This window comes from Puma concolor, chromosome A2 (genome assembly GCF_028749965.1).
Source record: "Puma concolor isolate L17-30 chromosome A2, mPumCon1.1.hap2, whole genome shotgun sequence".
Lineage (NCBI taxonomy): Eukaryota > Metazoa > Chordata > Mammalia > Carnivora > Felidae > Puma > Puma concolor.
Window position 1 is genome coordinate 150073844 of NC_141668.1, and position 23218 is coordinate 150097061.

General features: G+C 50.5%; 1 protein-coding gene and 1 long non-coding RNA gene across 3 annotated transcripts in view; one reads left to right on the forward strand and one right to left on the reverse strand.

The window, feature by feature from the left end:
- Window positions 1–18605: 18605 nt before the first annotated feature.
- Window positions 18606–21807, forward strand: LOC147583588 (uncharacterized). Of its 2 annotated transcripts, none has more exons than XR_015248362.1 (2): window positions 18606–19416; window positions 21391–21807. It is a non-coding gene; the product is annotated as an uncharacterized LOC147583588 (long non-coding RNA). The 2 variants fall into 2 exon arrangements; XR_015248363.1 differs by lacking the exon at window positions 18606–19416 and adding an exon at window positions 20977–21256.
- PRKCD (protein kinase C delta) overlaps window positions 19418–23218 on the reverse strand; it is a 29828-nt gene continuing 26027 nt past the window's right edge. Inside the window, exons 18-19 of the mRNA XM_086697933.1 lie at window positions 22799–22927; window positions 19418–20131 (exon numbers count right to left, since the gene is read on the reverse strand). Of these exons, the coding sequence (XP_086554059.1) occupies window positions 19973–20131; window positions 22799–22927 (288 nt within the window). The 3' untranslated portion in view covers window positions 19418–19972. The remainder of the gene's footprint in view (window positions 20132–22798; window positions 22928–23218) is intronic.

Here is a 23218-nt window from a genome sequence, read left to right on the forward strand (position 1 = left end):
GCATCAGAGCGGCAGGTGGTGAGGCAAACGAGGAGGCCCAGCTGCAACCCGGCACCACAGACCAGAAGTTCTCAATCCCGTGTGCAGAGTTTATGAAGATGCAGGTTCCCAGGCCTTGCCTCTGGAGCCTGGGATTCCATGTGACAGCGGGTCCAGGAGCTTCTGTTTTCACGCTTAAAGGGCTCCGCAGACCTGTGTGCCAGGCCTGCCCCACTGCTGGTTCTCTCATCCTGTGACCAGAGGATTAGTTCTCCCCCTACCAGCCTGAGCTCAGCTGGGGGGCGAGGGGGGAAGCAGGCACTACAGAAGGCCCACATGTGGGGGCCGTGGGAAGCAGTCTAGCCCTTACTACATGGGAAAGGGAGGTGGGGGGAGGATAACTCTCAGCCACAGCACTGGGTCCTGACACAAGTGTGATTGCCCCTTTTTGTATAATCCAAGATAAAAACAGCAAAACCATAGAACAAAAACCACCAAGGTCTGCAGGCAGCAGCCCCGAGACTGAGAGCTGCGGTAGGTGTGCCACCTGGTGGCCATGCCTGGTACCGCGATGCCTTAGAAGCGCAAGGAAATCCAGACAGAGCTGGAGGTGGGTGTGCCATCTCGTGGCCATGCCTGGTACTACCTGGCCATGCCAGGACAGACTCCTGCCTGGTACCAATGAAAGGCCCTCCCGGCCCAGCTGGCAAAGAGGGGAAGCTGGAGATCACATTTCTTCACACCACACAGTCATGCACGTGACATGGCTACAGGGGTGTATGGGGTCATTTACAGTCCCCAAGCTGCTCAAAGGAGGCTGCAACTTGCGAGCCTGACAAAGGGGCAGGCAGGGAGGCGGCAGCCTCAGAAATCTCCACAGACCAAAACCCTCTGGTGTAAGAGACCTGTATTCTGTTCCCACCTGCGCCACTCTCCACTCTGCCACTGGGGGATCATCTCCCCAAGCCTCAGTTTCCTCATCTGTGAAATGGGAATAACGGCAGCACCTCCTAATAAGGCTGCTGTGAGGACGCAGTAAGGGATGCAGGAGTACCATTAGCACTGTGCCAGGGGGCTGAAGACAGCTGCAATTCAGAGCGAGTCCCAGGCAAGGGCACCAGCTCTACCAGTAGAGTGGGCACTGGGTTGTGTGTGACCACAGACGAGTATTCAGGACACACAGGGTTCCACCTGCTGCAGCCCAGGCTGGTTTCCAACACCTGTTAGTTTTTCGCGGCACTGTATGGATATACCATATTTTATGTATCCACTCATCAGTTAATGGATACTTGAGTTGTCTGTATATATTCAGGATACAAGTCCCTTATTAGATTTATGATCTGCAAATAGTTTACCCTATTCTGTGGGTCTGTCATTTTAAAAATCCTTTTTCTTTTGAATTATAGATTCACAAGAAGTTACAAAGAAAAGTATAGCGGTCTCTTGACCCGTCGCCCAGCTTCCTCCCAATGATGGCATCTTACGTATTAGCACATTACCAAACCAGATAATGGACACTTTCACAATGTCTTAAGTGACCACAGACTTACTCGGATTTTACCAGTGTTCATGTCTTTCTCATTCATAGGACCCAAGGGTTTTCCCTTTTTTTTTTTTTTCTGTGAGGAGGTTGGGGAGGCAGGACTGTGAGATACGTCACCTGCAGTTAGGGGGTGGGGGGGGCCAAATGATCCTTCCCTCAGTGAAGTTCCTCTGCTTCCGAGGGGCTGAGAGCCACACAGATGCCTCTTGCTGCAGAGCTGGGGTCATAACTGTGCTGCCCAATCCCACCCAAGATTTCCTCCCAGATGGTGTGTTGGAGGTAGGGACCTGGGTCCCCCTCACAAGGAAAGCCACCACCTCAAACAGTCTATCCCTGCTTCCTGGGCTCCAGGATCCGGGGCTTGGTAGGATATTACTTTTACAACTAAAGCATTTTGGAGGCACGTTCCAGTCACCACCCCCCCCCCCCCCCCCCCACACCGAATATGGCCCACCTGGGCCTTCCCTATGCTCTCTCTGTCCCCCTCTGGGAAGGGGAAGAGGTAACAAGACATCAAGGGGACACCAGGCAAATGCCCTGGGCAGGGTTCCAGAAATCACTGACCCTCGGGGATCTGGATATGTGGATTTGAAGTATGGATCACAGACAGTACGTAAGTGCAGAAAGTGGGAAGAGGAGGGGACAACCATAGCGCTCCTTCCCCTGCCCCAAGTGGCAGCTCAGTGGGGCCCCCCAGCAGGGATACTGCTCCCACTGTCCACTCCAGAGAAAGGGGGTCACCCAGAGATGGTCCCTAGTGCAAGAGGAAGAAAGTTTCCCCTGAAGTGGATGCCACAAAGAGGCCCAGGTTGGGAACGCAGGGTCTGTGTTCCGCCCGTTTGGTGCTAACGTACTTGAGGCCAGGTGCAGCTGTGGGAAGAACGAGCCTTTGGTCCAGCTGGCAAGGCAGGAAAAGGCTGGGAACTTTCCAGGGCTGTCCTCAGGGTTGGGGGTCCTGCTGCTGCCCCTAGGACCTGGGCCTGACACCGGGAGTATCCTGCTCCCAGCCCCTCTGGGAACTGGGAGGGACAATGGGAGGGGCAGGGAGGGGCCCAGGAGCTGCGGAAGAAGCCTCTATGTTAGTCGGCTCAAGCCACCATAATAAAATCCCACAGGCGAGGTGGCTTCAACAACAGAAACTAAGTTGTCACTGTTCTGGAGGCTGGGAGGTCCCAGATTGAGGTACCAGCCAGCTTCTGGTGAGAGCCCATGTCCTGGCTGGTAGACGTGGCCTGCCCTCCACAGACGTGTGGACACAGCGTGCGATCTGGGGTCTCTTCTCATAAGGGCACCAGTCCCATTGGGTCAGGACCCCCCTGCTCATGACCTCATTTCACCTTTAGGTGCCTCCTTAGAGGCTCCATCCCCAGATGTAGTCACATTGGGGTTAGGGCTTCAACCTATGAATTTAGGAGGGACATAGTTCAGTATGTAAGAGCCTCCAAATCCACCAAGTTCACAGCTTGCCTCCTGCTTCTGCCTGAGTCTCCATCACTCACCAAGGGGGAGTTTACTGGTACACAAGTTACACACGGCCCGTCTTGATGCTCCTGTTGGTGACTTCAGATCTGAGCATTCAGTAAGTAACGCTCGTCACATATGTTCTCGGAGGGGAGGGTGGAGGGCAGCTGACCAGGGTTTTAACAGAAACTTCCTGTCCATGTGCCACACCCTGAATTCAGGGGGTTTCCACCTCTCTTCCTCCGTGCTCAAAAGACAAGGAACCACTACCCAACTCAGAACCGGATGAGAAGCTTTCTCTCTACAAGAGAGCATTTGGAGCCAAGCTGGGGTCCACCAGGGTAGGAGTTGGGGGGGAATCGCACGTTAGCTGATCTCAGGGACACAGTTTCAGCCGCTAGCCAGTCTGGCCGTCAGCAGAGGCCTGGGTTGCATATCCTGGGAGGAGGAGACTGGACCGCCACCATGAGGAACGGACTCATGGACCAGAGACCCCGGGCTGCCGCAGTGCCTCCTGGCAGTCAAACAGCACCGAAGCTGCAAGATGCATGCTGGCACAAAGAGGAAGCTTTCAGGCGGCTCCCATGAGACTGCACAGGGCTCTTCCCCACTAACGCCCCAGGTCCTATTGATTTTACTGCCTACGTGACCCCCAATGTGCCACTTCCTGCCCCATTCATCCTAGTCCAGACCTCCATCACCTCCCCCTGCTCAGGTGACAGTCAATGGCCTCCAGCCACCTCTTGACCTCTTTCCATCCCCTCAGCTCATTCTCAGTGTGGCAGCCCAAGGAACCTTCTAGAACCTGGTACAAATACTCTCCTGTTCAACAGCCCCCTTTCCATGACTCCCACCAGATGAAGCCCAGACACTGGCCGAGGCCCTGAGTGGCCTTCTGCCCCCCACTCGGCCTCCCCTCAAACTGTCTCCCCCTCACTGTCCAGGCCCCAGTACAGGCCCAGTTCCAGCTTCTCTCGGTTCTCTCCCACTTCCTCTTCTGCCTCCTACCCCTCCCCAGCCTGGGCTGGTGCCTAAACACTTAGGGCTGGGGAAAACACAAGTCAGTCTGGCCCAGGAAGAGAGGACCAAACAGGAAGAAGCGAGAGATTGGTGGGGGTGGAGGGTACAATCACAAGAGGCTTCTGGGAGGAGGTTACATCCAGGAAACAGACTGGATTCTGACAGAGTGGGCTGTGTGTACATGGGGGGTGGGCGAGGGCCTTCCAGGAGGAAGGCACGGGCTATCTGGGCAACAGCAAACATCTAGCTTGACTGGAGGCCTCGCGGAAGGGGTGGAATGATATGGCCTTGAATACTTCTGATTTTACTTTTGCAGGAAGAGGAACTTCTTTCTTTCCTTCTCCAGTGTTTTACTGAATGCTTTCCATTGCCCAGGTTCTGTGCAAAGAGGAATCCAAAGGTGAGCCAGCCCCAGTCCACGGCCTCCAGGCCTGTGACTTCCCAAAGCTGGTTAATGAAGAGATAGGAGATTTCCTTCTGCAAGTACCAGGTCCTAGGCCCCAGGCAATGCCTTCCTGTGGCTTTCCTTAGCAAAGACAATGCAGACTACAAGGCTCAAAAAGGGGTTTGCTAAACCAAGAGAAAATAAAGGCAGAGAGTACTTGGAGTCTGAAATTAAATCAAATTCAAACTAGTCAGACTTTCCAGAGGTTCCTAAACTTCCCAAACCAAAATATCATCAGACTCTCTGTTCATATCGCCCACACGCTTGGGAAGTCTGTGCACAAGCCGGAAGTGCGGTGGTGATCTCCAAGGCCACTCACCCTCTCACCAGCCTCTGGAGATAGTTAATCTAGACATCGTGGGGGCAAAAACTATCTTCCCCACGCCACTGCCTCATGTCTGTGCTCATTTCCGTCCTCTCTCTCTCCTCCCAACTCAAACACAGTAGGATAACAGAAGGTGGGGGAGGGCAGGATGAAGCAGAAGGAGAAACTTTAATATTTTAACTCAAAATTTAATATTTAAAAAATTTTTTTAATATTTATTTTTGAGACTGACAGAGAGCCTGAGTGTGAACAGAGGAGGGGCAGAGAAAGAGGGAGACACAGAACCTGAAGCAGGCTCCAGGCTCTGTGCGGACAGCTCAACATGGGGCTCGAACTCGAACCATGAGATCATGACCTGAGCCAAACCAAAAGTCAGATGCTTAACCAACTGAGCCACCAAGTACCCTTGATTTGCCTGGACTCTGTTTTGGTTTTGTTTTGTTTTGTTTTTGGCTTTAGCAAGGTCTGTATTTTCTTTCTTTTTTTTTTTTTTTAATATGAAATTTATTGTCAAATTGGTTTCCATGCCTGGACTCTTAAGTACAGTCAGAATCCACTTTCTTTCTTGTTTTTTTTTTTTTAATATTTATTTTTGAGACAGAGAGAGAGAAACAGGGAAGAGGGACAGAGAGAGAGAGAGACACAGAATCCGAAGCAGGCTCCAGGCTCTGAGCTGCCAGCACAGAGCCCAACATAGGGCTCGAACTCACAAACCGTGAGATCATGACCTAAGCTGAAGTCGAATGTTTAACCGACTGAGCCACGCAGGTGCCCCAGAAATTTAATATTTTAATAAGTTGTTAACCAATGACAAATAAGTTGCAGGCTTTCTGAACTAAATATTTCTAAATTCTCATGCTTTAGAGGGTTCCCTAGAAAATGGCCTTCCTGAGATCTCTGGCTAGGAGAAATCTCTTCCTCTCTTCTCTGTATTTCTTCCTTTCATAAGGGAATTCGATTTATTACCTTCTATCAAGGCAATGTGTTCTGAGTTGTGAAATCCTTAAAACCTGGGTAATTTCTTGTTTCGTCTTTATTTTCTCCTCATAGCCAGGGACAATGCTTTTGCACAGGGCAGATGTCACATGAATGGCTGTCCAACAAAGTGGGTAATTAAGAAAAGAGTAGCAAAATAGTGCATCAGCCTGAGAAAACTTTGTGATGGTGGTTGGAAGAGTTCCATGTGCAGACACATTGCCGAAGGTTTCCTGCATTTCGTCACCATAGAAACACAGGAGTGCGTCCACTGCTATAGCGGGAATGACTTTTACTTTTATAAAGGAATGTTAAATCATGTGACCTCTGGGATGGCTTTGCCTGCCTTTGCAACTCCAGATGACAGTTCGTCGAAGCTTCATTACTATGCCAGCCACCCACACAGTCACTGTCGCTGGTGTTCTTTGTTCCTCAGTGTGGATCTATATTTCCGTCTGGAATACTTTTTCTTCTGCTTGAAAGTCTTCCTTTAACATTTTCTATACATGTTGGAGATTAATTACTTTGGCTTTGGCTATCTGAAAAACTTTTTTTTTTTTAAGTAAATTCTGCTCCCCAATGTGGGGCTTGAACTCACAACCCCCGGATCAAGAGTCACATGCTCTACTGAGTGAGCTGACCAGGTACCCCTGAAGACTCTTTATGACACCCTTGCAGGCCATAGAATTTCAGGTTGACACGGTTTCCCCCCCACCTTTGATATTTTAAAGATTTGTCCTCATTGTCACCTCACTCACATGGTTTCCAAAGAGAATCCTTGTGTTTTTTGGTTCCTCTGTAACATGATGTTTTTCTCTGGCTACTTCAAAGATCTTTTTACCACTGGTTTTTTTTTTTTTTTTTTTTAATTTTTTTTTTTTTCAACGTTTATTTATTTTTGGGACAGAGAGAGACAGAGCATGAACGGGGGAGGGGCAGAGAGAGAGGGAGACACAGAATCGGAAACAGGCTCCAGGCTCCGAGCCATCAGCCCAGAGCCTGACGCGGGACTCGAACTCACGGACCGTGAGATTGTGACCTGGCTGAAGTCGGATGCCCAACCGACTGCGCCACCCAGGCGCCCCTTACCACTGGTTTTTATCAATTATTTATGTAATTCATTGTGACATGTTTTGGTGTAGTTTTCCTTCTGCCTAGTGTGTTTGGGGTCCATTGAACTTCTTGGCTCTGTGGGTTTATAGTTTTCATCAAATCTGGAAATTTTCTGCCATCATTTCTTCCAGTATTTTTTTCTTTTGCACCATTATCCCCTCCTCCTCCTGAGATTTCCCTTACGTGCAGATTAGATTGCTTAAAATTGTACCACAACTCAGTGGTGCTCTGTTGTTTTTTTTTTAATTATTTTTTTCCTCTGGGCTTCATTTTTGGATACTTTCTAGTCCTGTGTCTTCAAGTTTACTAATTGTTTTATCTGCAATGTCTAATCTGCTGTTAATCCCAACCAGCATGTTTTTCATCTCTAGAAGTAGGATTTGGGTTTTTCTATCCTCCATATCTCTGGGTTTTTTTTTTTTTTTTTTAATGGGCTATAATCTTTTAGCAAACCTGAGTGGGAGGTGCAGAGATTTCCCATACACCCCCCCATCTCCACATATGCACAGCTTCCCTCCCTATCAACATCCCCACCAGAGTGGTGCATTTGATACAGTTGATGAACTTACACTGACACATCATTATCACCCCAAATCCACAGTTTACATTAAGGTTCACTCTTCAGGTTATATTTTCTGTGGGTTTGCACAAACGTATAATGACATGTGTCCACCATGATAGTAACACACAGAATAATATCACTGTCCTAAAAATCCTATGTGCTCCTGCCTAGTCATCCTCTACATAACTTTTTTAATACATGGAATACAGTTATAATAACTTTAATGTCTTTGATTATTCTAACATTGTGTTGGTTTTGGGTCAGTTTTTTTTTTAATGTTTATTTTTGAGAGATAGAGTGTGAGTGGGGAACAGGGAGAGAGGCAGACACAGAATCCGAAGCAGGCTCTAGGCTCTGAGTTGTCAGTACAGAGCCCAATGTGGGGCTCAAACCCACAAATTGTGAGATCATGACCTGAGCTGAAGTCAGACGCTTAACCAACTGACCCGCCCAGGTGCCCCTGGGTCCTTTAAGTTTATTTACTTACTTTGGGAGAGATTGTGCAAGCGGGGGTGGGGTGCAGAGAGAGGGAGAAAAAGAATCATAAATAAGGTCCACATCATCAGCGCAAAGCCCGACATGGGGCTCAAACTCACAAACTGCGAGATCATGACCTGAACTGAGATCAGGAGTCAGACGCTTAACTAAGCCACTGAGGCACCCCGGCTTTGGGTCAGTTTTAATTGATTGATATTTCTACTTTCTTTTCATGTTTGGTTATTTCTGATTGGGTATCAGACATTGTGAATTTTACCTTACTGAGCACTGGATATTTTCTGAATTCTCATAAAAATTATCAGGCTTTTTTCTAGGATGTACTTTCTTGGTATTTTATATAGTAACCCCTAAATCATGAGCTTCTGCAGTCTGGCTTCTGGGAACAGATCCTGTTCCACCCCTATGTGGGTTCTGAGGATTGTTCCCTCTGATCCACACAGAGGGCTCTTTCCCCAGCCTTGGGTCTTTTCCTTGCACATATGTACCAATGGGCACTCAAGCTGAGTGCTCAGAGAGGATCCTGGGCATCTCTCCAGCCTGCTTTCTCTCTCTCTCATCTCCAGTAGGCTACACTGAATTCTAGCCACCTTGGCTTCCCTGAACTTCTAGCTGCTTCTCCTCGACTTGAGGAGCCCACTGGGCACCACCTGTGTTTCCCTCCCTGTCCTCGGCCTGGAGACCGTCTCCAGGCAGTAAAGCCAAGGCAATCAGAGGGCTCACCTCCTTTGTCCCCATCTCTCAAGAAGCACTGCCCTTCATTGCCTGATGTCCAGCATCTCGAGAACTGTTGTTTCATTGATTTTTTTTTTTTTTTAGTTTTTTTTTTTTTCAGTCAGGAAGGTAAATACAGTCCCTTTACTCCATCTTGGCTGAAAGCAGGATTCTACATCCTTTATTTAGATAAATAAATTGTGTGTAGGATGGAACATCCATGCATGGAAAGCAATGCTTTAACCAGTCACAGAAGACTACATATTGCATGATTCTATTTATATGAAATGTCCTGAAAGGCAAGTCTATAGTCAGAAAGTCAATTAGTGGTTGTCTAGGGTTGGATAGGGGAGAATTGGGGTGTGGGGTTCCTTTCTAGGTGATGAAGCTGTCCTCACATTGATGGTGGCCATAGTTCCACAACTCCACGAACACACTGAAAGCCACTGAACTTTGCACTTTAAATGGGTGAATTGTATGGCATGAGAATTTCAAAGTTCTCACAAACAGAAAAGAACAGCACGTGAGCTGCAACACTTAGCAAAAATCAATTTTGAAAGCATGCCCGGGGGATATCCAGGGGCAGCAGGGTCCTCAGGACACAGATACTGTTTGTATGAAGCTTAAACGCAGGGAAAACAACTCCCTAGACTATGTTCAGGGATGCCTATAGGCCTGTGGTGCAGAGAAATGCTCCACATACTAAAAGTGGCTTCTGGCCCCTCTGGAAGAATAGAGAAAATGACAGGGGTGTGTGCTGGGGAGGGAGGTACAAAGGGGGCAGTTTTACCTCCAATGTTTTATTTCTTAGTCTGGGGCAAAATCCTTCTCTATCCTTTCCTATATGCCTTAGAGTTAAAAAAAAAATAATAATGTTTATTTTTGAGAGACAGAGACAGAGAGACCGAGTACAAGCAGGGGAGGGACAGAGAGAGGACACAGAATTTGAAGCAGGCTCCAGGCTCTGAGCTGTCAGCCCAGAGCCCGACACAGCTGAAACCCACGAACCATGAGATCATGACCTGAGCCGAAGTCGGAGTCGGAAGTTCAACCAATTGAGCACCCCTGAGAGTTTTCTTAATAGGATCACTTGTAGGACCAATCACTCTGCACTCCCACCCAAGTCAGGCACCCTGCTTCCTCGTGTAGTCCAAGCCCCTTGCCTGGATCTGACTTCCCATCTCATGCAGGTACAGAGAGAGCACCAGAGAGTTTAAGAACCCAACCTTTTCTACTTGAAGCTTATTTTCTCTCCCCCAGAGTAACGCAGCTTTGCCATCACCCTTGCACATGCCGTGTGTTTCCCAACCTTCTGAAAGCCCAGGAAAAAGCCTCCCAGCTCCTAAAGACAGCTGCCAGTGGAACCACGTGAGGTGCTCCTCTGTACCTCCCCCCAGGGCTCTGCCCTCTCCTGCCACCACCCCCCCCCCCCCCGCCCCCGCTGCCTCCAAGAAATGCCAAGCTCCTAGTAACCCCCACCTTCAGGCCGCATGCCCAGCAGGCACTGGTTGAAAGACTTCACTGAAGCCCTCCTCTCACCTCCGGCTGGTGTCCCTCCCTGAGAGCTCCATTTCTAGCCAGCCTCATGCAGGCTCGGGGCTGAATCAGGCCTAGCCCCTAGGTGCCAGGTGGGGAGAGGGGGGCCCAACCACAGATAGGGCTGGGAGCAGGACTGCCACTCAGGGGACCACGTATCCCTGGGGGACCTGTACATAAAGGGCTCTGCCCAGCTCCCAGGCCTCTGCACTCACCCCTGCCTGAGGCTGCTTCTCTGCCCCCAGCCTCTCACCTGCTCATTCTTTTTAACTTAAAAAAAATTTTTTTTTATTGTTTATTACTTTTGAGAGAGAGACAGACAGACAGACAGACTGAGAGCAAGCAGGGAAGGGGCAGAGAGAGAGGGAGACACAGAATCCGAAGCAGGCTCCAGGCTCTGAGCTCTCAGGACAGAGCCTGACGCGGGGCTTGAATTCACAGACCGTGAGATCATGACCTGAGCTGTAGTCGGCCGCCCAACCGACTGAGCCACCCAGGAGCCCCTAACTTTTAAAAACTGAAATGTCACCTCCATAAAGAAAAGCGTATAGAACAGATACACAGTGTAACAAATCGTTAAAAAAAGAGATACCTGTGTAACCAGCAGTCAGGTCAAGAGACAGAATGCCTGGCAGTTCTTTAAAAAACACCTTTAAAACTCACGATACATTCTGAACGTAAAGATAGGCACAGAGATTAAAACAGCAGCTACAGACCCTCCATGGAGTTCTATGAGCCTCTAAAGGTTTTCCTTACATGTTTCAGATTTGTCTTAAGAGGCAAAACATTACAGATGGAAGTTGAGCCCTTCAGGTACCCTCCAGACCCCATGCATCTCCCTCACCCCCAAAAGGTGGCCAGTGTCCTGGCCCCACATTCCCACCCCTGGTCTGTGAACTTGAACTTCACACTGAACTGCAGTCTGAGCTCCACACAGTACTATTTCATCACTTTGCACTTACCCTTCCGCAATGTGATCTGCCCTCAACTGTGGATTTGAGATTTTATCAGTGTCGAAGCCCTGAAGCCGGCAGCTTTCTCCCACAGAGAAAGCAGAGGAACCAGTATTCTGCCGCAGGAATCCACCTGCAGTTCTGGATCTAGTCTCCTGTTGAGGACATTCAGTTGTTTCCAACTTTGTATTTTACAAACAACGAGGCAACAAACATTCCTGCACCTGTGGCTCTCAATGTCCCCACCAAGACTTTCTCCAGCAGTGCAAACTTTGGGTCCTCAGCCTCCCCAAAGAGTACCAATTGCCTTCCAGGAGAAGGGGGCCAATTTACAGCCCACCCTTGCTAACAGGGACCCACTGCTTCGAACGTCAGCAATTAGCAGATGGTAGGGGTTGCAAGGACCTATTCATTCTTTAGATCTCCAGATTAGATGTCTCCTCTTCCAGAAGGCTTTTCTCAGTCCCCGCTGCTCTCCCAGGAAAAGCCAGCACACCCTCTCCGTACCCACAGTCCACCAGGCGCCTCACCCCATCCTCCTGCAATTGTCTGCTCACACACCTGCCTCCCCCAGGAGACCATGAGGCCTGTTCCTTGTTTGCACCGGTTTCCTCCCATCCTGCAGAGGCCCTGACAAACAGTCAGTGCATACTAAATGCTCACAGAATGAATCGGCTTTCTTCTGGGAGTCATGACCAGAAATGTATTAGAAAAGCCACCCGTGCAGGATCTGACCTTCATAGCTACTAGAGAAACATCAGTGCAACCTGCCTATCCCCGCAGCCCAGATGCTACCAGCAGGAGATGCATTTGGGGGACTCAGTGTGGGGGGCAGGGGGGGTTCTCCAGCTCTGCCTCTGCAACATGCTGGGGAGGCTCATGAGGCTTGAGGAGAGATTTCAGCGTGGGGTGTAAGACCCACACAGGAGGGGGCAGGGGTTCTTTCTGCCGCAGCCATAACTTTCAATAGAATTTCATGACAGTGGTAATTACTGCCTTTCATATCACTTGGTTTTAATTTGTGCCAAGAGTGGGGGTATTTGACATTCAATTTTTCTTTTTCATAACTTAAATCCACATGAGACCCACTCACCGTTCATATCAGCCTTAGACCCTCATTTTCCTGCTGTCGAGCTGGCTCATGTCTAGAGCCCCTAGGGAGGGCAGCAGTGAAGGACGTTGCTGCCAGGTCTGGAATCCGCTCTCAACTCACAATCCACTGCTCTTCACTCCCGACCCAGGGAAACTACGTCCTCTCCCTTTCTACAGGTTTCCCGGATGCTACTAGTCTGGGCTTGTACTGACAGCCTTGTTATGAGGCAAGCATGCATGAAGTAAAACATTCACGGAGTTCATAAGAACAATAGTCTCAGATTCCCTGAGTGCTTACCGGGTGCCAAGCTGCAAGAAGGCTTCCATGCAGTAGCTTCACAACCTTATAAAGAAGGTGCTGTCAGGGCGCCTGCGTGGCTCCGTCGGTTAAGCGTCCGACTTCAGCCCAGGTCATGATCTCACGGTCTGTGACTTCGAGCCCCGCGTCGGGCTCTGTGCTGACAGCTCAGAGTCTGGAGCCTGCTTTGGATTCTGTGTCTCCCTCTCTCTCTGCTCCTCCACTGCTCATGCTCTCTCTCTGTCTCAAAAATAAATAAAAACATTTAAAAAAAGAAAAAAAAAAAGAAGGTGCTGTTATGAACAAGCTACAGGTGAGGAAACTGAGGCTCAGAGAGGCCGAGTAACAGCTGGGGATGGGTCAGGCAGGTGTACACCTATATTGGCTCCACACCTGCATCCTATGGGTTGGCCATAAGCACTGCCACCTTCTGGCACACATTAGGCTGAGTACGAATACGATTCCAACAAAAACAGGGGTGTTTGACATCCAGCTATTGACAAACCTGCATGAGGACTTAAAGACAATCTTTTTTTCTTTTTTAAACATACATTGTTTTCAGGGCACCTGGGTGGCTCAGTCACTTAAGTGTCCGACTCTCGACTTTGGCTCAGGTCATGACCTCATGGTTTGTGAGATCAAGCCCTGCAGAGGGCTCTGTGCTGACAGAGCAGAGCCTGCTTGGGATTCTCTCTTCCTCCCTCTGCCCCTCCCCCACTCAAAATAAATAAATAAACATTAAAGAAAAATAAAACCACTGGCACATTTAGAGGAATAGCTTTAAAAAAGACATTGTTTTCAAACGGGGCATTCAAGAACATTTAAGCTTAACGAGATCCATTTTTAATTCAAAGCAAGCCTTTTATGAAATGCATTATTTTTAACTTATTTGATTCAAAGTATGCTTAATTGTTTCTGAACTCATGATTTAAAACCCAGGAAGTTGCTTCAGAGGACTTGCCAATATTATTGATGGCAGGTTTCTACTGGACTGTGACCAGCCGCAGCTGCCTTTCTCTTAAACTGGCTTTGGATCTCTGCCACCCACCAGATGGTGGACATCACCTTCTGAGGTCGCTGGGTTCTGGTCACCTGCCACTGCTAAGGCCACCCGGCAGGACTGGCAGCCTCCCCTGCTTGTCCCTACTTACCCTTGACCCTCCCCATCCCAGAGCAGGGGCAGGGGACAGAGAAGGAGGGGCAGGACAGTGCTGGGGGTATAGCAAGGGCTCAGTGGATGCTTCATGCTCACTCGTGTTCATTCATCAGCGTTTCCTGACTGCCCACTGTGTGCCGGGCTCGGTGTGAGCCTGCAGTGGACAGAAAGGAGGAGGCACGCTGCTGCCCTACGGGAAAGGGAAGGCTGGGGACACAAATGGCTGTTCCCCCTGAGGGTCTGCCTTTGTCCCAGCTTCTGCCTCCCTGTGTGACCCAGCCCAGCCCCTTTCCTTTTTTTTTTTGTTTTTTTTTTCTGTTGTTTTTGAAATGTTTATTTTTGAGAGGCAGTGTGAGCAGGGGAGGGGCAGAGAGAGGGGGACAGAGGTTCTGCACTGGGCTCCATGCTGACAGTAGCGAGCCCCATGCAGGGCTCAAACTCACGAATCGCAAGATCATGACCTGAGCCAAAGTCAGTAGCTCAACGGACGAGCCACCCAGGTGCCCCACCCCTTTCCTTCTTTAAGCTCAGTTTTCCATCGTGAATCCACAGAGATCCCCACTGAAGATTCACCCTCTCTGAGGGTCCTTTCAGCTCTATGGCAGCTTGCCCATGCCCCATCCTACCTGCCCTCCATTGTCTCTGCCTGTCACCAGGCCCACCTTCCCTCTTCCTGGAGCCTTTGGGGACCAGGGCAAGGGACTCACATGCTCTCCCTAATAGCTCCTGAGCAAGCCCTGGAGACTGTGGGAGATTTCTTGTCTCTGCAGAAAACATCACAACAGAGCCCCCAGCCCAGAGCCCCAGGGCAAGTTGTCCTTGACCTCTCAGAGCCTCAGTTTGCTGATTTATAAAATGGGAAGACTACCAGTTTTCTCCTCATGGGACTGTTGTGAGGATTAATTGTCTTCGATGCTGTAGGGAAAGCATCAAGCACAGTGCTAGACTCAGGGTGTCCCCTTCACGAGCTCTTAAAACACACACACACAGTAAGTGTGAGATCAGCCCTGTTGAGTGACAGCTCCAAAGGCTGCCTGTTGAGCTCCTGGCACAGAGCAGGCACCCATTCTGTGTCAGAATGCATGAATTTGGTAACAGAGCCCCAAACTGCCATGCCACCCACAGAAATCGTCCCTCCACCAACACAGGTGAAATCAGCAGAAAGCTAAACTCCCATCTCAGAAGAATAAAAAGGAAAATATCTTCCCCCAGAAGACTTGGAGCTTTGTATGGTGCTTAATGTGGGCTGAACAGTAAATGGCAGGGCTTTCAGAGTATGTATTTCTCAGCAGGGAAAGAGAATAAATTGGGGGTCTTCTAAGGTCGCTGAAAAAGCCTGATTTGGGGACTGGTGTTAAAGTTTCAAAGGTTTATTTTTTTTAATGTTTTTATTTATTTTTGAGACACAGAGAGACAGAGCATGAGCAGGGGAGCGGCAGAGAGAGAGGGAGACACAGAATCTGAAGCAGGCTCCAAGCTCTGAGCTGTCAGCACAGAGCCCGATGCAGGGCTTGAACTCATGGAGTGTGAGATCACGACCTGAGTCGGACGCTTAACCGACTGAGCCACCCAGGCGCCCCAAAGTTTCAAAGGTTTAAATCACTGAGACTACAGAGGGTTGTATTCAATCACATGAAAGACCCAGGGGTGCCCCAAACCTCACAGGTCTGGCCTCACCTGAGCCGTACTGACTTGGGCCTAGAATCCACCTTTGAGGGTCTTCCTTTGCCCCCCTTCCCCTTCTCTGCTACCAGGTTCCATTTTCCAGTTGCGCGCATCTCCCCTTCGCCAGAACCAAGAAGATAAGAAGGTGCCTGGGAAGGTAGTCAGGACTCAGAGGAACCAACAGAAGCTTTTCCAGCCTCTAACCACCCACAGGGTAGTCTGAGGTCACCTGCTGGGCACAGTCAGACCGCAAGAGGGAGCCAGAGGTCCCAACCAGCTTAGAGGGGCCAAAGAGAAGGCAGGTGCACGGTGGGCTCCAGAGTACAAACCCCCAGCCTGCTGGAATGAGGCCAAGAGCATCCGTGGGAGGTCCTGGACTCACTAGCCCCTCCCACCTTGGCAAATTCGAAACACCTCGTTTCCTGCTATTAAAACTTGAGGAGAACAGGGAGCTCCCAGCTCATATCAGCTATGCACACTTTAATAAGGAATACATTAAGGAAATGTGACTGTAATGTTGGGATGAATGCCAGAGAATGGGTTAGAGATATGGACTAGCCCCAGGATCCTTTTACAGGTCAGGACAGACGTATAGATGTATAACCTTCGCATCCCTGAGTCTCTTAAAAATGGTCCTCCAGCATCTCCTTGCTGGAATATTTCCCCAGGGACTACTGACACGATGGGGATTAAGAACTCAGCACAGTATCTGGCACAAAGCGGGTCCTCCCTGGCCTGAGCCTGCAGCAAAACCGGCCACCAGAGGGCGCTGTAGCACAGCCAGCTTCAGGCTTTCTGGCCACGGAGCTCCTGGACTCAGGGTCCCAGCGGTAAAGGCTGGTGACTTCACCTTCCAGGGTGTGGCCTGTTCAGAGCAGCGTTTCCTTTTTATTATTTTTTTTAATGTTTACTTATTTTTTGAGAGAGAGAGAGAGAGCCGGAGAGGGTAGAGAGGGGGGGTGGGGAAACAGATGATCCGAAGTGGGCTCTGCGCAGAGAGACTGATGCAGGCCTGAACTCAAGACCCATGAGATCATGACCTGAGCCGAAGTCAGACTCTTAAACCAACTGAGCCACCCAGGTGCTCCAGAGCAGCATTTCCTGACTTCCCTTGGATGACTGGGCAAAATGCAGATTCATGGCTCCCACCTAACTGGCTCCTAATCGATGCAGGTTGGACCCTCCAGGGAGCTTTAAAAACGCTGATGCCTGGTCCTTCTCCAGAGATCACCATTTTTTATTAGACACAGGCACCCTGAGCATGGGGTTCCAACGTGCTGTCAGCGCTGAGACCTGCTGCTTAGAACTTGGCATAATGGCCATGTCTCATCAGTACGTGCTGCATGCTGAATTTGAGAGACTTAAAGGGACTTTGGTCTGGGCAGTCCATTCGTTCATTCATCCCTCTCTGTAGCCCCGCCCTGTGCTCCCAGAACCTATGGGTGCCTTCATAAGCTGGCACATAGAACTACTGGGTGGAGTCACTCTGAATCTTTCTAACTTGCTCATTTTGGTCTCCTGGCCTTGCACCACTTTTTATGTTAGGAAAGTATTCAACCAGCTCCCCAACTGCTGGGCTTTCTGCTTCCTTCCCAATTAATCCATGCGATGGCAGGCATCCTGGGCCAGCCTCCTGGGGCCTGTGGGTGAGGTTCCTCTGAGCAGCTCTGCCTGAGAAGGGGGATGGCTGGGACATGGGGTGGGGGCGTCTGAGGTTTTAATCGAAACTGCCAAGTTGCTCCCCACTGTCCAGTCAGAGGCCCAGGAATTCAAACTGCACGTGCAGCTGGTAGGTCCTCTGTCCTGATTGAGGGAATGGAATCACATGACTGCTGTTGACTAAGCCTATTTTTGTGTCCTGAGTCCGTGGGGAGCTCTTAGAGACCTCCTCCTCACCCACAAGCAGCAGCATGGTTATCCCCACTTCACAGAAAAGGAGGTTGAAGCTCCAGGAGGTTGTCACTCCCTGAGGTCACCAACTAGGGACAAGCAGGAGTCGAACCCGGGGCCATCTGACAGCAGAGCCCATGTTCCTGCCCCCCAGGCCCTCCTGCATCCGTTACCATGCCTGCACAGCACTGAGCTCGAGGCCTGGCACACACTTCGGGCAGGGCACAGCACTCCATCTGACCCCTGCAGGGGGTGAGGGGGGCTGAGCTCACTGCTCCGTTTGCACACCTACTTGGTAGGTGGAGGGGAACAGCCTGCCTGCTTCTGGATCCCCAGGTTTCAGTGTAAATGTGGTTCTGGGCCCAGCCACAAGAGGCATTTCCTGAGGCTGCCGGGTCAGGCCTGGCACCTACCCAGCTCTGACAACAGGCCTGGAGCCACACAGCCTCCCAGGGAGTTTGGCAGCACCCTGGCCATTGCTTCCCCTTCCCAGGCTGCTTGAGGTGGGCTCCACAGGCCCAGCCCCTGCCCTTTCCTGGGCTCTTGTACCCCGTGGGGTACAAGCATCAGTCCTTAAGGGGCTCCCTAAAGCCAAGAGCTCCTCAAAGCAGCAAGATTGTCCCATTTTACAGATGAGGGAACTGAAGCTCAATGAAAAACCTCGTGGATGGCAGAGTGAAACTCAAACTCCAGGTTCCTGACTCTCAGCACCACATTCTTCCCATCACCCTCTGCTGCCTCTGACTGATAAACCACTCATCCCCACTCCACACAGGAGGAAGCTGGGGCTCTCGGTGCAAGGCTCTGCCTTGGAGCTGCAGAACAATGGAGAGAGGCTTGGAGTTCAAACACCAACTGTACTTTCGTTCTAAATTCACTCTGCACAGCCCCACGGGGTCTCTCAGGGCCTTGTGTGTATTGCAGCAGAGGTAGGGGTCGGGATCCCCCAGCACAGCCCATGCCACGCTGTCTCTTCCACCTGACCGTGAGTCCCACTTCGGGGGTTTTCACTGCTGTTCAGCAGAGGGGGGATTCCACAACTGCTTTCCAGAGAGTACGGCTGGTGGATGGAGAGGGGAGGGGGCCTTTAGTCTCTCTGGGGAGAGTTTGCTGCCCCCATCCCCACAGCCCCCTCCCCTGGCCAGCACCAGCCCCACCTCATCCCACCTCTCTCCAGCCTTGGAAACTTGTACCTCAGCCCAGAAAAATGAACTTGCTGGAAGTCAGCTGCCCGGCTGTCAGGGCCAACCAATCAGGCACTGGGGCATTTTGCCCACCTCCAGGGATGAAGGGCCAGGGGCTGGACCAGGGGGGCCGGAGGGCAGGCCCTGCCTCAGGCCTGTGGCCCAGAGTGGGGGGGTGGTAGAGAAGGGGGGAGGAGTAGGGAAAGAGGCTGAGAGGAAGAAATGGGAAGCCAGAGGGAGGGAAACACCGAGGTGGCGGTAAGGGAGAGCTGCCCATGCTCAGGGGTCACTGGTCGCCACCTTTGTCTCTCGGAGCCAGTATCCTCACTACACCGCAGGCACACTGGAGCGCGGTGCTCAACCCCGATGCAGCTGCTCAGCATGTTCTCGTCCTTCTTCTCCCATCCTGCTCCCCTCCCCTTCCCCAGGCAGGCAAGGACTCTTGAGAAGTAGATTCTAGAACTCTAACACAGACTTCTCTGTGGCAGGGACAGGGAAAAATAGCGATGAGATACAGAGTTCCATCTAGTTATCACCTCGCCTTGTCCCCATTTTACAGTTGAGGAAGCTGAGCCTTAAGATGATTAAGTGATAGGCCCATGTCTTTTGGCTACGCTGGGATTTGAATCTAGATGGGCCTGAAGCCTCAGCCCTATTTCCTTCCTCTTCTCTGTCCTCCCCAGTCCGGGCCAGCCTCCAAGCCTTTGCTCATGTCTCTCTGCTCTTCCAGACTGGCCCTCACTCTCCTAACACAGCCTGTGGTGGGTCCCACCTCCTCCCATCGCCCCACAGACACATTCAGGACTCCCTTCAGCCACCCAGAAAAAAGGTTTCTGCTTTAGGCCCAGGGCCTTAGAGGCACAGGAAACCCATAAATACAAACACATTTGCATGAAAACCCAGGCGTCTGTGTCTGCAGCTAACAGCTCAGTTAGCTTCCGGGATAGAGCTTCCAGAAGTGGGAGCAGCGGCCACCAGCGTTCCTGGGACAAATGTGTCCCGACAGCCAGGTCAGTACCATTTGGTGTTTATTCAGACACACAGATAAAAGAACCTGGTGGTTCAAACAGCTTGTGCTCTTTTTTGTTTTTTGTGGTCACATACATGTATCTGTGTATATATGTGTATATATATACATATATATTTTAAAAAATCAATAGATCACCAGTCCCTCATATGTTTCTTCTATACTGAGCAATATATACAGCCTATTATATATATATATGTGTGTGTGTGTATAATATATTTTTTCAATAGATAACTACATTCAAGTAATGAAACACAGGATTTACAATTTCCCTCTGATGGCAGAGGAAAAGCAAATTCACACATAGTTCACAGAAGTACCATAAGAGCCCAGCCAGACAGGAGCTGAGGCCCCTCCTGGAGGTAAGGGGGTGGCAGCAGCAGAAATCAGACAATCACACTGTTGCTCATTGTTGGGGGGGGGCAGGTACCGATGAAGGGGGACGCCCAGTCTGCTCTGCCTCGGGCTGGATGGGCAGGCCGTGCTGGCTGACGCAGGCTCCTCAGCTGGGGAGGGTTGGGGGAGCATGTCTGGAAGTCTCACTTTTCCAGGAGTCTCTCAAATTTGGGGTTCACGAAGGAGAAGCCAGCAAATGCAGTTTGGTCCATGGAGTCGATGAGGTTCTTGTCGGTGTAGGAGAGGCGTGCCTTCTCGTTCAGGAACTCCTGGTCAAAGTTGCTGTAGTCTCCAGGGGACTTCTGTGGGCAGAATGCAGGGGCAAGTGAGTGGGACCCAAGGGGTGGCCGTCCAAAGGTTCCTGAGTTCCCAAGATTGCGTCCCAAACACCTCAGAATCCCCATAGTGCTGGGCCAGACCAGAGCTGGCCTTTTTTTTTTTTTTAATGTTTATTTTACTTGTTTTTTTTTTTTAATGTTTATTTATTTTTGAGAGAGACAGAACATGAGTAGGGGAGGGGCAGAGAGACAGGGAGACACAGAATCCAAAGCAGGCTCCAGGCTCTGAGCTGTCAGCACAGAGCCCAATGCAGGGCTCAAACTTGTGAACTGTGAGATCATGACCTAAGCTGAAGTCAGATGCTTAACTGACTAAGTCACCCAGGTGCCCTGAGCCAGCCTTATTAAGAACAGAAAAGGGAGTCTCTCCCAACAGCCCAAGAGGATCCCAGCTGGATAGTGGGTGCTATCTCACCAGGGGGGATAAAGGAAGCCATCAAGGAACTCTGGGCCTGGATAAGGAGAGGTGGGCATCATCCTGAACAGGGTTCTAGCAAACCACAGCCTGTGAGCGAACCCCACCCACCAAAAGCTTTAAGAATGGCTTCAAAAAAAAAAAAAAAGAATGGCTTTCACATTTTTTTTTAATTTATTTTTTTTCAACGTTCTTATTTTTGGGACAGAGAGAGACAGAGCATGAACGGGGGAGGGGCAGAGAGAGAGAGGGAGACACAGAATCGGAAACAGGCTCCAGGCTCTGAGCCATCAGCCCAGAGCCTGACGCAGGGCTCGAACTCCCGGACCGCGAGATCGTGACCTGGCTGAAGTCGGACGCTTAACCGACTGCGCCACCCAGGCGCCCCTCACATTTTTAATGTTTAGGGGAAAAAAATCAAAAGGAGACTAATATTTCATGATACGTAAAATTTAAATGAAATCCAAATTTCAGTGCCTGTAAATAAAGTTTTATTAGTATAAGACTATACACATTCGTTGATAAATCTTCTATGGCTGCTTTGAGACTGGCCTGCAAAGCCTGAAATATTTAGCACCAGCATGTTCCAGGAAAAGTTTGCCAAGTCTGCTTCTGGGGATACAATGGAATGATACTAGATCTCAGGCTGGTGGCCTTCAGGCCAAACTGAGCAGGTAGGTACAATCATTTTGACTGGTACTGGGTTTTAATGGGATTTGAGTCAATTATTTTATTTTTTATTTTTTAAAAGAATATATATATATATATACATATATATATATATATAAAATGTTTATTTATTTTTCAGAGAGAGAGAGACAGAGCATGAGCGGGAGAGGAGCAAACACAAAATCCAAAGCAGACTCCAGGCTCCGAGCTGTCATTACAGAGCCCGATGTGGGGCTCAAACCCACGAACTGCGAGATCATGACCTGAACTAAAGTTGGACGCTTAACAGACTGAGCCACCCAGGCGCCCCTAGCCAATTATTTTAAAATTGGACAATTTGACATGAAAACCCAGATTTCTGGCTTCTTTTGAAAACTGGCAGAGCAAACAGCCTTGGCCCCATTTCCCGGGAGGTCCACTCTTGGTACTGAAGCCCCTCGGACAGCTCGCCAGAGGCCCCATCATTTCCCACTGACGGCCCTGCTGACCTACACACCTGCCCTGTGTTTTCTAGTGCAGAGAAATAAATCGGCCCCTCTTTCTAGCAAAAGCGAGAGACTGAAAGCAGGCTGTGTGGCCTTCCTACAGCTGGCCTGGCCTGGTGATACGGTGCCCAGCCCAGGGGACCCCGAGTTTGAGACCCCTGGAGCAAGGGCGATGCTCTCTGGTGACAAAACACAAATGTGGGGCACATTACACAGGCTGCCTGCCTGGGGGCAGTGTGTCCTGACAGAGACAAAGGGAGCGAGAGGGAAGAGCTATGGTCAGAGAAGGGCTACAGAGTCTAACTTCTTACCTAAGAATTCTGGCCCAAACCTGCCTCTGCTCTCCTGCTGGCTCCTAGGTGGCCTCTGTAGATTCTGGGCCTTTGTGTGAACATTCCTCCTCTGTCTGGAATGCCTCGCAGCTGCCCTCTGCCTGGCCTAGTCTCCCCACCCTGCCCATACCCCACTTCTTCTCAGACCCACTCTGTTCTCTACATCTGGGCTCCTGCTGACAGACCCTCCCACCCCCGCCCAGTGACAACTGGTCATGTGTGGCCTTGTGACAGCTCTCGTACTGTCGTTTCCTATCACAAATGATCATCAGTGTGCAAGTGATGATCTCCCCCAGGGGCTGGAGTTTCTCTGGCTCTGGGCCTGGGAGTGCAGCTCAGCACGGTACCCATCAGGCACTCAACAGGCAGCCAGCAGGCTCCCAGCATTTCCAGTATTTCTTGGAAGACAGATGGGAGGGAGGGAGCGAGGTCTTAACTCTGATTCCCACAGCCTAGTCGCCTGCATACAGGGGGCCCTAAAGAATGTCTGGATCTGCAGTTCCCACTGTTTCTTGACTGACTGAGTGAGGGAGAGAGTGGGTGAGAACACAAGGGTAGAGGCTGTGACCGAACGTGCACGTGAGGCCGGGAAAGCGGGTTTGCTGGCAGAATGGAGAGGAGGAAGGCATGTAAATGAAGCAAGAGAGAAGCAGAGCAAAGGAGATGCCCAACAGGAAGGCAGCGGAGGGCAACATCCAGTAGGGGCCCCCATGGGAGTGGGATCACGTACCACTTTGGGCTTGAAGGGCGGTTCCACGGCTCGTTTCTCCAGAAGAGTCCAGTTGATGGTCTTGAAGAAGGGGTGGATTTTGATGTTCCCTGTCACTCCCAGCCTCTTGGTTGTATCCCTTTCAAGCAGCTGCAACCCAGTAGGGGCCCTGGTTAGCACCTGAGGGCTGCAGGGAGGCCAGAGCCTCCACAAACCCCCCGAGCAGGCCCAGGGGTGCCCAGGCGGGTCTAGTCCAACCCAGCAGCACAACCCAGGGCCTCTGGAGCCAAGAGGGTCCTCTCTGGCCCTGCTGCACTGCTGGGCCCCTCAGAGATGACAGTCCATGGAGTAGGGCTGCCAGGACTTCCTGCTGGTGGGACTGTGCTTAAAAGCAGTAGAGTTCATTGGGTGTTTATTGTCTGCCTGACATAGACCTGAGCA